General features: G+C 37.1%; 1 protein-coding gene across 1 annotated transcript in view; it reads right to left on the reverse strand.

Annotated features, from left to right (window-relative positions):
- LOC132118148 (proprotein convertase subtilisin/kexin type 6-like) overlaps positions 1–17648 on the reverse strand; it is a 75963-nt gene extending 58315 nt beyond the window's left edge. Inside the window, exons 1-4 of the mRNA XM_059527751.1 lie at positions 17115–17648; positions 11501–11605; positions 6308–6418; positions 2295–2438 (exon numbers count right to left, since the gene is read on the reverse strand). Coding sequence (XP_059383734.1) covers positions 2295–2438; positions 6308–6418; positions 11501–11605; positions 17115–17270 — 516 coding nt within the window. The 5' untranslated portion in view covers positions 17271–17648. The remainder of the gene's footprint in view (positions 1–2294; positions 2439–6307; positions 6419–11500; positions 11606–17114) is intronic.
- Positions 17649–18417: the final 769 nt, after the last annotated feature.

Genomic DNA, 18417 nt, shown 5'->3' on the forward strand with positions numbered 1-18417 from the left:
CTATTGAAAACGTTTACAGGAACTAAAAAAAATAGTAAAAAAATAGTAAGCTTACTTAAAAAAGTAAGTAAATATTAGACTGAATCAAAATTGGTGTAAAAATAACTAGTAAATTTCACCAATAGTTACAAAAAGTGTCAAGAAACATTGAATTAAATTAGAAGATTTTAAGTAAAAATACTAAGTAATTGGTATAAAATTATTGTAAAAATTTCCAGTAAATTTAACGATTACAAAAAAAAAACAGCAAGTAATGCACTGTGTGACGAGTGGGGCGGGGCCGAGGGACATGGGAGCGAGGCCGGGGGAGTGATTGGAGATGAACTACACCTGTTCGACCCGTCGGTCTCGAGGCCCATGGAGGAGATGGAAGGATATAAAACTGGAGCGACGACAGTGAAGGACGAGAGAGGACCAGGCCTGGGCTTTTAGTTGTGTTTTGGGTTTTATTTGCGCGCACCAGTCGTCCGTGAGGGGCTGGTGCGCTGTTTTTGTGTTTATTTTGTTATTAAAATGTTTTTGATTGTCCGCCGGTTCCCGCCTCCTTCTTCCGGATGAATATGAAGGTTTTATCGTTACAGTGGTGCCGAAGCCCGGGAGAAGGAGGGACGCGCTGCTGAAGATCCCTCGCCGCTGTGGTGAATCCGCGGTGCCATGGAGCAGGCGAGGAGTGTGCCGCCATGGACGCTCGAGGCGGTGGACTGGAGCGAGTTGCCGGGGACGGGCGAGCTCGCTACCGGCCGCCCACGATGTGGAGAGACGGCTGCCGTCCGTGAGGGAGCGGAGGAGTCGGCGCCGTTCGCCAGGTGGCCGGAGCCTGCTGCCTCCGCCGGAACGGGGAGGAGCAGGGAACGGGGGACTCCTGCCGGCTGCCCAAAACCGGAGGAGCCGTCGCCGTCCACCGGGCGGCGGAGGAGTGTCGTGCCGTCCGCCGAGGGCCGTCCAGTGCCACTGCCAGGCACCGCGGAGGAGATCACCCAGCTGGTGGAGGGCCGAGCAGCGGTGCGTCTGGGAACCGGAATTTTTTTTTTTTTTTTTTCCTCTCTCCCCTCTCTCGTCTCTGTCGCTCCTCCTTCCATCTCCTTTTCTCTCGCCTCGCCTGTCCTACCCCCAGGTTCCCGCAGGTCCCCGGGAGCGGCCCTCCCGGAGGGAGGGGGGGGGGGAGTAGAGCGCAGTCTCGGGAGTACCCCCCGGCCTGCGAGGGGCGATGGGGGTATGTGACGAGTGGGGCGGGGCCGAGGGACATGGGAGCGAGGCCGGGGGAGTGATTGGAGATGAACTACACCTGTTCGTCCCACCGGTCTCGAGGCCCATGGAGGAGATGGAAGGATATAAAACTGGAGCGACGACAGTGAAGGACGAGAGAGGACCAGGCCTGGGCTTTTAGTTGTGTTTTGGGTTTTATTTGCGCGCACCAGTCGTCCGTGAGGGGCTGGTGCGCTGTTTTTGTGTTTATTTTGTTATTAAAATGTTTTTGATTGTCCGCCGGTTCCCGCCTCCTTCTTCCGGATGAATATGAAGGTTTTATCGTTACACACTGAAATAAATTAACGAAACAGTCCTTTTTTGTAAAACCTACTCCAATAATCCGTCTTATATTTACAAATTCAAAAAAACTTTTTTTTTTTTTTTACAGTGTAGTTGCCAAGGATATCTTTACAATTTTAAGTTAAAGCTAAAATGGAAAATAACAAAACTAAAACTGAATAAAAACTATAGACACTCAATTATAAATGTAAAATAAAGCAAAAAATGTTAATACATTTACTATATTTATGTTATTAAAATAACACTTAAGTCAAGACACCCCAAGGTAAAACTAAAAATTAATAATAAATAAAAATTAACTAATAATCAGTTAACTTAATCACAATCTTCCACAGCTGATTGATTTCATCAAAAATTGCAAACAAATTTAGTGTTCGGAAATGTCATGTTTAACATTTTAAGGTGTTCTGAAAGGTTATGTTTAAATATACAAATTAGGTATTATCTGTTTAAATATGCATTTGCATACATCTCCAGAACAGAAATCTGAACATTGGATAAAGCCAGATTTCAAATTCTTGTTTTGTTTTAACATTTTTAGACTTTAAAGACATCTATATAACTGAAATCTACAGACAACTACAACAATAACAACAAAGATAAAGTATAATACAATAACTTTAAAATGTATTTTAGGTGTGACTTGTCTGAAAGAAGACAAGTTATGAAAAGCCCCGAATCTCAACAATAAAATGCATTTACAATAATTATCAATGATCTGCAACAGGAGATCAAGATAATCTCACATAATTCTGTGCCAGATCCGGATGGTTCCTCTCAATACCGTCGTCCAAAATGGTGATGACCACATTTCGACCAGTATAGCCTCTCTGCCAGGCCGCAAGGATATTCATTTCTGAACGGCATCGGTTGTTTTTATCACTACAGTGCTGGAAAACAGTGAAAGGTCATTAAAATCAACGTGAACATGGGGCCGAAGCACTATTCTCGGCTCTCCATTAATACAAGCCTTTATTACTTGAGTAACCTTATGACTCGATCCGTCTGTGAGGAAATATGTCACAACAAACGGCCGCATGAACCTGTAAATTAAACGGGGCATTTCATGTTTATTCAGCAGCAGAGGTTTGCATGTCCTTGAGGGTCTCGTTTAAGATTCTTTTCAACGCCGTCTTTGAGGACACGATCAACAAAGACGTCCCAGTGTGAAGTCAACTTCAGAGGATTCCTTTGTGCTGGAATATTAATCATACGAGTGCAAATAAACACAGAATGTGCTTTAATAATGTCTGAAAACATCAGCTCTAATGGATTAACCATTAATCGTCTAGTGTTTGATACTGATATATGGAGAACAGAAGGATTTGCATACAATTGACAAGGTCTACAGTTCTTCGAAGACGCTTTGGAGAGGAAAAAATAACAAAGAGTATAATATTTTTTTTCAAGATGAATCTTCAATCAGTAACCAGTGTGAAGTTTGATGAAATAAAAGCAGATGTACAGCGCAAACATAAACATTATAGAACGAAGAAGGACAATTCATGAAGCTACTTTTGCCTGTAAGAGTGTGTGTGTGTGTGTGTGTGTGTGTGTGTGTGTGTGTGTGTGTGTGTGTGTGTGTGTGTGTGTGTGTGTGTGTGTGTTTCTCCTTTTAGGACTTGACTTGGAAAGCTCAGATTCAAAGAGAAAAGATTTATATTCAGTAAAGACTGTTCGGCCTCTGCTTTCTCATTTTATGAATAATTTAACCCCCATCTTGCTTCTTGGATCATCATAGAGCAGATGCAACTCCAATATGACATAAACCAATCACTGAATCTGAGTTTGAGTAGATTCAACCGATTCACACAGTTTTTTACCTGTTTGCTCCCAAACCAGACTCACACAGAGTAAACAGCACAGAATGCAGACAATAAACAGAAAAAGGAAGAATTTAGAGGGCTGTGTTTCAATTCTAACTTGACATTATTCTGATGTAACCTCATCTACACTAGTCCATATTTACAGACTTATTGTTTTAATATTCGCACTCTTGCAAGCTATTCTAAATCAAACCTTTTTTATAGTATTTTTTAATTGTAGTGTTTTTCAAATTGTAGAGCATAAACATTAATATTTAAAATATATCACACAGTGAGGTGGATTTTAAAGGAACACTCCTCTATTTTTTAAAATATGCTAATTTTCCAACTCCCCTACAGTTAAATTTTACCATTTTCGAATATGTTCAGCTGATCTCCGGGTCTTTTATCTTAGCTTAGCCTAGATCATTAAATCTGATTAGACCATTAGCATCTCGCTCAAAAATTACCAAAGAGTTTCGATATTTTTCCTATTTAAAACTTGACCCTTCTGTAGTTACATCATGCGCTAAGACCCACGGAAAATGAAAAGTTCAGATTTTCTAGGCCGATATGGCTAGGAACTATACTCTCTCATTCCGGCGTAATAATCAAGGAACTTTGCTGCCGTACCATGGGTGCAGCAGGTGCAGTGATATTACGCAACGCCTGAAAATAATCCCCAGCTAACTTCCAAGGATAGCCCATTTTTAGGCGATGCGTAATATCATTGCGCCTACTGCACCCGTTCATTTTCCGTGGGTCTTACAACCCTCTACATTGCGAGTAAATCACTGGCATATGCGACAAAATTTTACTCTATGCTACTAAATTATGTCTATTGTTACCCATTGGCTAATAAATTCTTAGATTTTACTCGCCAGTGTGTGTGTTCAAGGCTATTATAAGATTAGCACATTTTCACTCGCTGAACACTGACTGAGCGCTTCAGAGTTTCGCTCTCAATCAAGCGATCTGTACTTTTCACTTCATCTCAATGGACGCACAGTACACCTGTATCTGACGCTCTGTAAACTCTGTGTGAAGGCGCATGACTCGCCGTCGCTTTGCTGATAGCACTGTTTCTCATACATGCACAGAGAGAGAGAGAGAGAGAGAGAGAGAGAGAGAGAGAGTCTTACAACGCTGAATCGACGAGCTACATGTAAACTATATTCTTTGTTGTATTTTCCTGTCAAAATAATAGAGTTCATTTAGAATTATTTAGCTTTTTAGAACAAGCATAAGATATGCCGGTTTCTCCGGTAGTGGCCGGAGCCAATGCACAAATGGAAATTTCTTTAGCTGGCGCTGATCTATTACCATCCCTTTTTGATTTCAGCAAATCAGTTCGATCGAACGCAGACAACGTGATTAATATTCATGAACCCAGCAGCTCATCAATCCATAGTGCATTGTATATTATTAGTATGGTAGTAGAATTATTTGTAGTATTATCTTTTAATAATAATTAATATGATCTATTACTCAATTACTCTTACTACAGTGGACTACCAGTAAAAAAAAAAAACATTGGCACCAAAAATTATTCAGACACATTTACCTGACCATGTTTTGCTTAAAGGATTAGTTCACCCAAAAATGAAAATTAGCCCATAAATTACTCACCCTCAAGTCATCCTAGGTGTATATGACTTTCTTCTTTAGACGAATCCAGTCAAAGTTATTTAACAAATGTATTTGATCTTCCAAGCTGTTTAATGGCACTCAACGGGTGTTGCAGTGCATCAGTCCAAAAGAAGTGAAATAAAAGCGATCCACCCATCCTTAATAAAAAGTGACTAATTTATGGGCTAATTTTCATTTTTGGGTGAACTAACCCTTTAAGTGTTTTTTCTTTAGTTGCTAATGTAACCTTTTTACACTACAGACTGAACAAAATGAAGCATTGCTTGGTAATTGGTTGACCTAAATTGGTATTATCTAATTGTGTACTTAAATGTAACAGCTGAATAATTTTTGGTTGATTGTTATCCATTACATATCTTCCTAAGTTACCTGACATTATCAAGATTAATTTGTTCTGACACAGTTTAACTAAGTTCTTGTCATATTTTATAAACATTTTTCTAAACTATAGCAAATAAACTGTGATAATGTGAGAAATGTTGATGGTGTCTGAATTATTTTTAGTTTGACTGCATTTTATTATGTTGTTTTACTATAGCAAGTTTATATCTCACAGTTCAGACTTTTTTCATTTTGAAAAGAGATAAAAAGTTGCAGTTACATTTTTATCTCATGGTGGAAACAAGCTTCAAGATCAGGAAACGTGTTCTTTTAAATAAATATTGAAAGTGTTATCAGAAGCTGTCGTCTGCTGATGTAAAAGTCATGCAATCGTCGAGTAGTTTTTTTTTAAAACCAGTTGTATTAAGGCTTCAAAATCCATAAAAGTTGCATTCATTTATGAAGATGTTCTTGACAAACAAAACTTTAAAGAATCAAAAACTGTTGTTGGTCACAGAGCTTATATGCTGAAATAACACTGGTTGTTAAGGGAATTCTTGATTTTTGAACAACTAAATGATGAAATTATGCTTATGACTGTAATTTGGCCTGATGGGTGCCAGCGTTAACATTATAGTTCATAAATTTCCTCCCGACTTCATGGAACCAACAACATAAATTCATTTGTATTTCAATAGCATCAAGCTTGTTAGGGAAACAAACTGGTGCACATACACTGCTTTCACACAGTTCGGTTTTTATGAGGCAAGGGCAGAGGAAACAGCCCTGCTATAAAACAAATAAAACAACAGGAGCTTCACAAACGAGCTGGGTTAATGAAGTGCAAATCACAGGCCCTTTTCTCTAGAAGTCACTGGAAACGGCAACGATTAATTTGCTAAATAACTTCATTAGAAAAAAGGATCAATCAAAGACAGTGCAGATATGAAATACAGGACTGAATGTGTGAAATATCTACTAACAATGTACCACATGTTGGACCATTTTGGATCGTTGAAGTGGATGTAGCTCGGGTCGCTCCTGGCATGGCGTTTGACTCGTGTCTTCACCACCTGCTGCTGCGCCCAGTCAACCTGCAGAAAGAGCCCAGGTTATCAAAGACTAAACAGTTTCGGCTCACCTTCACGCACATAAACACCACTATGAAACGCGTGGCCTGTATTTAGTCACGCTCTAGCTTTTCCATTACATGAGGCTTATGAAGTCATTGGATTCTGAGGAGAAACAAATGGGAATACAGTACTCCGAGACATGCTTCCCTCAATCCAGCCTGTGGGAAAAATATAATCATATTGAGAGATTTTCTTAATAATTCCATTTTATGAAACACAAGAAGAATTATACGTCTGTTCAATTAGAAATGTAGTAGCACATATCAAGATGTCATGATTTGGGGAAATTCTTACATTTTTAAAAGGAGTTTCTTATGCTTATTTATTTTATTAAAAATACAGTAAAAACAGTAAAATTATGAAATGTTATTACAATTTGTAATCAATGTTTTCTATATGAATATATTTTAAAATTTAATTTATTTTTGTGATGCAAAGCTGAATTTTCAGCATCATTACTCCAGTCGTTAGTGTCACATGATCCTTCAGAAATCATACTAATATGCTGATTTGCTGCTCATGAAAAATTAATTTTTATCATCAATGTTGAAAACAGTTGTGCTGCTCATATTTATTTATTTGGAAACAAAAAATATTATTTTCAATGCTGAAACAGGTGTGTTGCGTCATATTTCTGTGGAAACCAAGATTTTTTAATTAAACAAAAACAGTATGTACATCAAATATATTTTCGTAAATGTATTTTCTGACACTTTTGATAAATTTTTCAATAAAGAGCATGGATAACAAATAAAAAATATTTCCTTAAAAAAAAATCTTACTAACCCCAAACTATTTTTAACAGTAGTGAAGGAGTTTGCTCTGCTCTTTTATAATTATTACATATGCTTAGTGTAATCATATATCACCTTCAAATACTTCATATAAAACCAACAATGAATGTGTGTGTCTAAAAAATGTGACTTTCATATCGATTAGCGCATCACTGAGCACATCCAGATCTATCTAGATCTCTGTATCCTTCCCTTGAAATGCATCATCTGTTGTAAATAAGGGATGCGCACTAGTCTTCTAATTAGAAAAGTCACCCAGCCATGCCTGTAGATTTATCTGTCCTGTGGCAATGCCCGAATTTGTGGTTCCTCTCAGAAGAGCTTAACTTTAAAATCACTAGCGCACTACACTTTCTTGCTTTCATTAAAAAGGTCCAGAGGGAAATGTAATGAAAATCACATACTGCAATAATTATGTCTTTCTCTGTTACAGTCCCAGTGCTATAACATAAATGCATGGATGGCTCAGGAATCAAGAACACATTCTTATTCAAAATTGGTTCTAAGCATTAAATAAATGAAAAAATAAACAGTACCAAATGACATTTGGTCGCATTCATGATTCTTGCATATCTGAATCATACTGAAAAACTTCTGAACCATGAATGAATCTCCAGCGAGTTGGAGGCTGAATTGAATATGATGAGAGAGGAAAAGTAGTGTCTCAATAAATATGAATTCATGAAAACGGCATGTATTATAGTTATACAAAACTAAAAACATCCAAATCTGTTTAAAATTGATTTATATTGAGTATAGTATGTCACATACCAATTCAAGAACTCATGTACTGAATAACAAGAAAAGACAAGACTATGCTTTTCACTTGATTAGAAGTATGTACTGTTGCATTATAAAAATTATAGTTCATTTGGAGAATTTGAATCCATATAAATATCTGTAAATGCACATTCTGCATTAATGCACAATTTATAGAATGATCTTTGAACTATATTACTTGACTAAAAAATGATTATTATTATTATTTATACACTAAATGTACACTACCATTTAAAACGCACTGAGGTTGGTATGTTTTAAATATGTTTTTGAAATCTCTTCAACTCACCAATGCTGCATTTATTTAGTAAAAAAATACGGTAAAAACAGTACTATTGTAAAGTATTATGACAATTTAAAATATCTATATTCTATATGAATATATTGTAAAATGTAATTTATTCCTGTGATGCAAAACTGAATTTCCAGCATCATTACTCCAGTCTTCAGTGTCCCATGATCCTTTCAGAAATCATTCTAATATGCTGCTTTGCTGCTCAGGAAACATTAATTTTTATTAACAATGTTGAAAACAGTTTTGCTGCTCACATTTAGCTATTTGGAAACAATAGTATAGAACAGCATTTATTTTGAAACAAAAACGTTTTGTAACATTATAAATGTAATACATCTCTGTTAAACGAAAAAAAATCATATTGACCCCACACTTTTGAACAATAGTGTAATTACTTATTGAAAACTGGTGTTTTTCATCTCAAGGCAACAACAGCAGGTTAAACACTGCATGTCAGATATGAAAGATAAAGAAAAAATCATTGTGCTTTTGTGAGGACAACAACACATCTATTGGAAGAGCTGTTTTTTATGTTCTTTTCAGGCTTGACAGCTCTTTGCTTGCGGTTACAAAACATTTTGCGCCGCCTCGCATGGCCTCTGCCTGTTGCCTTACACTGATGAAATTGGTTATTGGGCATTTGCCACGCAGCACCATTTGTACACATAGCCCAGGGCAGGATATGATCAGAGGCCTTCCGTCAGATGCCCTCCAATAGACCTGGACTGTTTTATTACTCCCGAGATGCCGGCTGTCGGGAGGAGATAATCTTAGCGGGAGAGGGCCGCTTTCCAAATGCTGGAAACAGCTTGACTTTGAATGCCTGGCTGCTCTGTCAAATGAAGTCTTGGACAAACACGGCTGCTCGTCATATTAAATGCGTCCGGGACCGATGTGAGCTAACGTGTAAGATGGAGAGGCTGAACGCCCATGTGAAAAGTAGGGAGGACACAATTGTAACAGAACTTAACAGCTTGGCTCATTAATATTCATTGAGTAGTCATAATTAATATTCAACAGCAGTACCTGATTTGACGAAAGATAAACAATGGTAAATAGGCACTAGATGTAGTGGGACTGTAAAAACAGTTTAAATTTATTAAAATATTTTGTATAGCCTATGTGACTAATAATTTTGCCCTTAGTAAAGTCTAAAAATATAATTATTTCCTAAAACGTGTCCCCCATACAAAGGTTGCTACACCTCCTAGGAAAGGTTATTATAGTTGTGAAAGTTTTAATACTTTAATTGCATTTAGTTTCAGTTTAGTATAAGTTCATTTTGATGATGTATAAACCAGTCCATCCAGGATTTTGCAATCTTGCGACTGCAGTGCAAATTAATGTTGGGCTACAAAAATCAGTAATAAGTCCTGCAAAGAAGAGCAACAAATGGTGCAAAAAAGTTGTTAAAAAGTATGAATATAGATTTTATATATATTTTATTTATATATATTATATATATATATATATAAATATATATATATATATATATATATATATATACATACACACACATATAATATATATATATATATATATATATATATATATATATATATATATATATATATATATATATATATATATATATATATATATATATATTATTGTTATTACTTTCCATAATGATTCAGATATAGATTTACATTGTGAATTTCGGTCATTGTACATGGTGGTGGGAGGGGGTCCATCTGTGCTGCTGCTTAATTATGCAATATTGAGCATTGAGTGCTTTTACCACCCCAGGCTGAAAAAATCTGACTGTGAGATACCATTGAAAATGAGGCCGCTTAGATAATAGCTGAATTTGTGAAATGTTTACATGACTTCTTGAATACTCATTCACATCTTTAGTTTTAGTTTGCTTCATTCCTTATGACACATTGTTCCTTCTGTCTGTGTTGACACTTACGACACATCAGAAACTGCACCATTCTGAAAACCATGTGATCAAAGTCAAAGATAAAGCTTAGTTATTTTTAGATTCACTACAACACAGCATACTGCAGGACATGCAGACAATGAAACATGCTATAAATGCTGCAACATTTAGCTGTAAATTTTAACTACCATCCCTCCAGCATCAATGGGTGTTTATGATTCAGCAGCACAGACTAAGATCGTGTGTCAGATGGCCTGCGCAGGGCCAAGCTTATACATAAAATTTTTGAAATATATTCAGTAGGTTTGTTTGAGGCCATTTAGATCAACTAAATGATACTTTTCATAAAGACACCAGCTGCAAACTCTCATTTTAACTTTTGTTTTTGTTAACGTGCACTATCATTTACAAGATTAGGGTTGGTATGATTTTTTTATATCTTTTTTTTAAAGTCTCTTTAGCTCACTAAGGCTGCATTTATTTGATGTGGTGTGGATAAGTTTCTTCATCAGAACAGATTTAGAGAAATGTAGCATTGCAATGGATCCTCTGCAGTGAATGGGTGCTGTCAGAATGAGAGTCCAAACAGCTGATAAAAACATCACAATAATCCACAAGTAATCCACACCAATCCAGTCCATCAGTTAGGCCTGATGTCTTGTGAAGCCAAAAACTGTGTGTTTGTAAGAAACAAATCCATCATTTAAGCTTTTTAACTTTAAACCCTCAATTCTGGCCAAAATATCCATAATAAATAATAATGCCTCCTGCAGTGAGAAAGTCCATCTCCTGATGTCCTCTCACATCAAATTCCACCATCTGTTTTAGTCAGTTTGTTTTAGGGCTGTGTATTGGCAATAATCTGGTGATACAATATATCAAATGATATGATCATGCGCATCTCGTCATTAAAGCCGGTTCCGTGATTAGTGGTAAATCTCCATCACCTGCTTTCAAATGGAGCAGCAGTTAATACACGGAGCCGTAGTTCACTGACAAGCTACACTATATAGAGTTCATAATTGAAGATGAATCGCTTTGGTCGATTGGATCTCAAGTGGGCAACACTACATAACGGGGTGTATAACGTTTTGAGCTTGTCCACTTTCAACCACTTCCAGAAGTAGTCGAAAACACATTAGACCGGATTGCTTGAGGATAAGTACATTTTTATAAAATTTTCATTTTTAAGTAAACTATTCCATCAATTTTCAAGCATTTCAAGTGTCATTCTTGTCATCGGTGGAGGGATTGGTGATAGTAATGTGGCCACAGGAGGGAATGCTTACCTTCGGGTCCATGTGAATGAAGCTGTGAGCGCCTCTGGTGGCAAAGGCGGATCTGCGGACCACCCTGCTGTGATGGAAATGGTAATGGTGCTCAAGTCCTCCGATCTACATAACAAACAACCATGAAAAACAGCATGGGAAATCACAGTCACACGTTTGAGAAAGCCATGAAATGAACTTGTCAGACAGCTTTGGTGGACAGAAATTGCATCTTGGCAGGGGCTATCCTACCCAAAAGGAACCAATATCAACACAGACTCCAGTATAAAAGCTTCATGCACATGGATTGCTGTTCCAACCACATAAAAAGTGTTTTCGCCAAAGTGAATCTCTGTAGAATGGACATATGGCACACAGTGGGTGGTGCCATAGAAGGCAAAGTCTAGCTGGCACATGCCTACTGCCCTCAAGATCTGACTGTGATACGCAGCACATCTATCACACACGCCACTTCTAAGAAAAACACTTAAAGGGATAGTTTAGTATTTACTTACTCTCATGTTGTTCCAAACCTGCATGCTGTTATTTTGTCAATCAGAGTCCATAATTTTCCATAATTTTCCCTTGCACAAGGAACAGACACAAATGTAATTATTTAAATTTCATAATTGCAAATGGAATTCTCCTAACATATTTAAACTGTCACATCACAACTGCAATGTTCCAAATGCATTTTAGTTTTCATGACATCAAACTTGGAATGATGTCATTTTTTAATCAGAATTCTATTTCAATGATTAAAGACAGAATATTGAGTATATTGAATATTTTTTACCATGGAATATCAGTTTCAACATCATTCTGATGGTACACTGACTTCTAAAAAGGCAAATGACTTCTATTTCTTTCCCACGCTCTAAACAAATTTCTGTTCTGCGCTCTCAGAAAAAAAATGTGCAAAAGCTGTCACTGGGGTGGCACCTTTTCAAAAGGTTCACTTCTGTACCTCTGTGGTATTAAAGGTCACGTTTTTCATGGGGTTTTTTGAAGCTTTGATTGTGTTTACAGTGTGCAATATAACATGTGTTCATGTTTCGCGTGTAAAAAAACACAGTATTTTTCACACAATTCACTTATCTATATACCGCTGTTTTCACTGTCATACAAACGGGCTGATTCCTCCTGCCCTCCTGGAAACGTGATTGGGATAGTTTTGGACTAGTTTTGGACTAGTTTTGAGAAGCAAGTGGGCAGGATTTGTTTTGAAAACCTGGCAATCCTGATCTGAACGCACGTGCTGGAGATGTATTTCTTATCACAGAACGCCTTTACTGAAGAGATGCGCATGAAAGTCGCATTTGATTGTTTGAACAGCCCTAACATCTAGTTAACAAAGCTAAACAGCGTTGCCCTTTGTGTAATAAGCTACAGAAACTGTTAAACACACCAACTTCCCTTATGAAACAAAAATATATTGCAGTATATTGGAAAATATCATGTAATATATTAGGCATATATTCTTAAATATATTTATTTTTTCCAATATATTGCAATATATTGAAAGCGGCATGTGACGAGTGGGGCGGGGCCGAGGGACGTGGGAGCGAGGCCGGTGGAGTGATTGGAGATGAGCTACACCTGTTCGACCCGCCGGTCTCGAGGCCCACGGAGGAAATGGAAGGATATAAAACTGGAGTGACGACAGTGAAGGACGAGAGAGGACCAGGCCTGGGCTTTAAGTTGTGTTTTGGTTTTTATTTGAGCCCCTCACGGACGACTGGTGCGCTGTTTTGTGTTTATGTTGTATTATTAAAATGTTATTTGATTGTCCGCCGGTTCCCACCTCCTTCTTGCCGATGACTAGGAAGTCTTTTATCGTTACAGTGTGCGAAACCGGCATTAATCTTTTTCAGATTGAGGAAGCTGTCCTCAGCAAAATGTGCTGCACATAGTTTTACATGTGGATTATAATTTTCGACGACATTGCGACAAACACAAACGCAACTTTTTGTCTTCTACGTCGGAACGCAACAAGACCACGCCGACCAGGAGGAAAATAGCAGTCCAGTTAAGGATTCCTTACATTACTGCAGGAACTAGAGGGATGTAGTCCAAACAGGTCGTTCGTTGTAGGCGAATTCTGCTAAATAAAATATCTCGCTTGGCATTGAACTTTGAGCTTTAGAATTTTACAGATATTATTTATACTCTAACAACAACATTACACACTAACAGAAGTTTGAAACATGGGATCACAAAGAACGGGACCTTTAATATCTACAATTTAGTTAATAATATGTACTGTAAAGGTACCAATATGGATACTTTAGGTACAAAGGTAAACCTTTTGAAAAGATACTGCCCCTGACAGCTTTTCGTACCTTTTTTTCCTGAGAGTTTGGTAGTATGTATGTTTGTGGGAGTATATGCACATTTAAAGAAGATGCCACAAAAATACTAATCGTCAACAACATCAAACCATGGTTTTTTATATATCTGTTTTTAGAGTTAACAATAAAAAACTGTTTAATAAGGGAAGTCATAGACTATTTGCAACAGCAAAGATTAATTTTACAGTACTTCTTATTAATTTCAATGGTATCTGCAAACAGTGATTGATTGTCTCACAACTCTTACAGACAATCAATTATGTCAAGGCCGTGATGTGAAAGATGTTTTGCTTTAATGGTATTTTTGACAGCTGACATCATTAAGAACTGTCATTGTATAGAAAAAGTGTTGTGTAAATGATTTTCTTTTGTGTTAGTTTTCATTTTGTTTGTCATTGAAAAAAAGTTAAAAAAAAGGTTTTTGTACAACATAAAGCTGAGTAAATAATGAAATGATTATCATTTGTGTTGAACTATTCTTTTAAAGGTGCAGGATCAATGTATGTGATAATGACAGTTTGCGGTTGAAATGGGTACAGTCAAAATTCAAAAGAGTGTTCATGGAGAATGCCAGATTGAGTCAGCACAGCAGGAATGCACCTTAAACTGTAAGTTTATGAGTTAATTTTTATGTGTTCCATTATGATTCTGCTCAGATATATTCAGAAGAATACTCAGAATGGGCTTTAGAGGTCAAGTAGAATCTGTGATCTCTGACCCATTTTGTTTGCCGGCATCCACAGGGTGTCGAAATACTATTGGGTAAACTGGGCGGAGTCACACAGACCAAAAAAAAAACTGACATTCTGACACAGATCACACACTTCAAAGTAGAAAAACTGGCAGTTTTTTTTTATATGTGAACTTATTTAAGTATTTAATCTTGGAAATAAGGTTTTCTTTTCAAACATTATCGAATATACCTAAAATATGGAGAAGAATGAATGCATATGTGTTTATCTTTCAGGATGAATGTCTGTAAATGAACTCCATGTTTCTTTGCTCACTCATATTGATTATCCTTGCTGTCAGGACACACTGAACAGAGTATTTAATCTTGAAAACAAGGTTTTCTTTTTGTGACATTTGAGAGGGTGTAATATTGAACATACCTTAGCCAAAAATGTGGAAAAGAATCCATGCACATGTGTTTATCTTTCATGGAGCTTGTCACATTTTTTTTTTGCTCACTCACATCAATTATCCTTGCTGTCAAGACACACTGAGCAGAACTGAGATGCATGCATGCATTAGGTGACAGAGTGGACTTGAAATAACCTTGAGAGACAACTTTATACTTTTAACAAAAAAATACAAGTGATCTGCCACTGTGATGGGACAATGACCAATCATCTCAAACCAAAGCTTCACAGACTTTAGAGGTTAGCTTGAGGAGATCATCTTAAAGCCTTGGAGAAAAGGCATACTATTAGCTTAGACAGTTTTAATTTGAGCAAACACCACCTCCGGATGCCCGAAGGCCCTCTAAGAGAGAGGTGCATTCCATACAGTGCGGTTGACTTGGGAAACAAGAGCTGAACAACGTGTTCAAACAATCCACAGTACTATTTCTCAAGTTCTCACGATGTAAACATGGTTAAGAAGAGTTTATTTAAGGATAGAGGGGCAATTATGGACATACTGCAAGAATATGAAGCAATACAGCAAACAACCAAGAGAAACCCAAAGGCTCTTCAAGTATTTAAAAATCCTAGTGGCTTTTTGGCGCAACATAAAATGTTTGTAATATCACATTAAATTAGCATGTCACTGAAATGTATGCTTTGAGCTATGTCTGGACTCTTTAAACCACAACAAAAAACAGGTATTAGCCAATCAAGCGTTCAGGTTTGTTGGTGCACATGTTTTTATAGGTTGTACTTTTATAGAAAGAAAGTGTGGGTGGTCTAATTTCGCAGGTAATGCTGTGATCCAGACAAGTTGGAAGTAGGAACACTCAAGCTGAAATTTCCCATTTCCAATCTTCCAAAGCATTCCACAGCACTCCAAACATTCAGAACTCAGAAGTCCCCCACCTTCATTTGAAAATAACAAATGGAACGTCACATTACTACTTACAGTGTTAGAAACTAGATCCAATTTTGCTTCTCATTGACTGGCTGATCAATCTCCCCCCACTATACAAATCAACAATTTTCAAGTAGAAGAAGGGACATTTCCACACACTTTAGCAAAATGACTAAATGGTTCCAGATAGAGTTTGTTTGCTATCTACTTGAAAACACATGACTAAAACTATACAAAGGATTAGCAAGTTGCATTAAATAGCTACAGCTTCAATTGCATGATTTGGGCCAATCATCAAACAAATCACAATTTATAATTGGCTGCCACACAAGTCAAAAACCATCAAAACACAAAGTACAATTCAATTTTGTTCAGTCGATGTCAATAGAAATAATCTTACATATTGTTGAATCTATGTAGTTTATAGTAATATTAATAAATTTCAATGTTTAATTAAGTTAACTTTTGTACAGTGACCAGTTTTGCCCTACTTTATTTTTTAAAAATTGGTCCTGAAGTAGCCTACAATCAGCTGAGAACAATTTGTTTAAAAGCACACTCAATCATTTTTAACCATCCTGAGTTATCTTGTTCCATTACTATCTAGCCTACACTGAGTTAAGTGAATCCTGTAGATTTCCAATAAATATTTAAAAACCCTTTGGAAACCTTTTTATTTGCATTAGGAGGTTGATTGGGCAACGCCACACAACCTGTATTGATATCATGTCCGCTCTGTTCGTCTTGACTTGCAGCCGCAAAATTGTAAAAAAAAAAAAAAATTGTAAATAAATAAAATAATAATAATAATCCTCTCTTCGTCATTCGAATTACCTTTTTTAATTTACTGTTTAATATTGTGCGCCATTACCTCACTGAAACTAAAAACATGCACGCGAAAGTTGCTTCTCATGAATATTTAATTAGCCAAGCGCTAAAACAGTTATAATTCTAGCACTGAGTAGTTTACATTTTGGCACAACGATTTTTCGCTGCCCACCAGTTTTAAAAAATAATAACAATACACCTGCGAACCGCTGCGTGCGAAGCATCAAAGCCCTTAGCAGAGCATTTTAGAGCGTAAACATTTGCGTTACTTTATGCATGACCTAGCTTGTTAGTTTTTGATAATCGTCTCGTGATGCTGTATTCTCTTGGACAAGGAACGGACAGAAGTGCTTCCCAATTCCCATCGTTTATGGTAGCAAGGAAAATAAATTAGAAACACACACACACACACAAAATAAAATGCTTACCTGACCCAAATTAGTAAAGCCATATTTTGAAGCGAGTTTATCAGCTTCCACTGGTCCTTCAGGGATCCGAACAGCCCAGTGATTGGTGTAAACGCGAGAAAGCGATGCTTCCCAAACCCAAAAAGTTGACAAAACAAAACCAACAAACAACCGCATATTGCTCGTCGATAGTCCAGCCGGTAACTTCGCAGTAAATAATTCACGCAGGAGCGATCGCCTATAAACTCATCAAAACACGAGCCTGTGGATGGGCATCAAACCTTCAGTCCTGGCACGCAATACATCCAAAACATCCCTGAGTTACTCCCGCGTTATTCTCTCCCATTCACCACGCTGCATCCCTTTTTATCGCTTCATTTGGGAGCTCTAGTTCAGAAAACCTGAAATATTTGTCCCGTTTCTCGACAGATGGCACGCCAGCCGATATAAGCGTTGTCATATAAGCCTGGCAGAACGAGTGCGCGCTACTATTGAGGTTAGCAGCACGAGTCTATGGCTAGTATTTGCGCGCTGCACTTGGCACAGTGTTTCACATACTCGGCAATAAAGGCGTTTTTATCCAGACAAGTGGCGTGCAAGTAACTGTATGAGGCATGCATATCGTTTCCTTGGAGCTGAGATGCCGATTCACACCTCACAGGTAATTCTCATTATGACTGAATAGAAGTACAAGTATAATTCTAACTGTTTATAGATGAGTCATGACACCTGTCAAGTCATATAGATAGAAAGATATTTGTTTTATTATTTATATTATTTTATAATAATTATATTATTTATTTACTTTTCATTTATGCATAAAATATGACCTTGACTTGTGAGAACTATATCCAACAGCCCCAAAATTATTTGCAAAAAGTTAAATGCATTAGATAATGAAGTGTGATTGTCAACTTTTCATTAGCATCTCACTTTACACACTAACTCACTCACACACAAAAATTTAAATAAATAAAAAAAATATATGAAACGGATTTGTGCATTTAGTCACCTTAATTATAATTATGTTGAGACTGTTTGGAACACAGGAACAATGCTCTGACTCTGGTGTTTCAAGAGCTCAATGGACATCGTCCTGTTGTCAATATTCAGATCTGATGAAAATAGAGCACATCGTAACCAAACTGATGAACAAACATATACAAGATCCCAAAGACCACATTAAAAATCTGAGATTTCTTCCGTATAGTCCTGAAAATTAACATTTTGTGAATCCTGCTATGATGAAATCAAAAGAAGATCCAAATACTAAGATGTTATTTTAAGTCACCCTCAGGCCATGATGTACAACCCGAATTCCGGA

Source organism: Carassius carassius, chromosome 3 (assembly GCF_963082965.1).
Source record: "Carassius carassius chromosome 3, fCarCar2.1, whole genome shotgun sequence".
Lineage (NCBI taxonomy): Eukaryota > Metazoa > Chordata > Actinopteri > Cypriniformes > Cyprinidae > Carassius > Carassius carassius.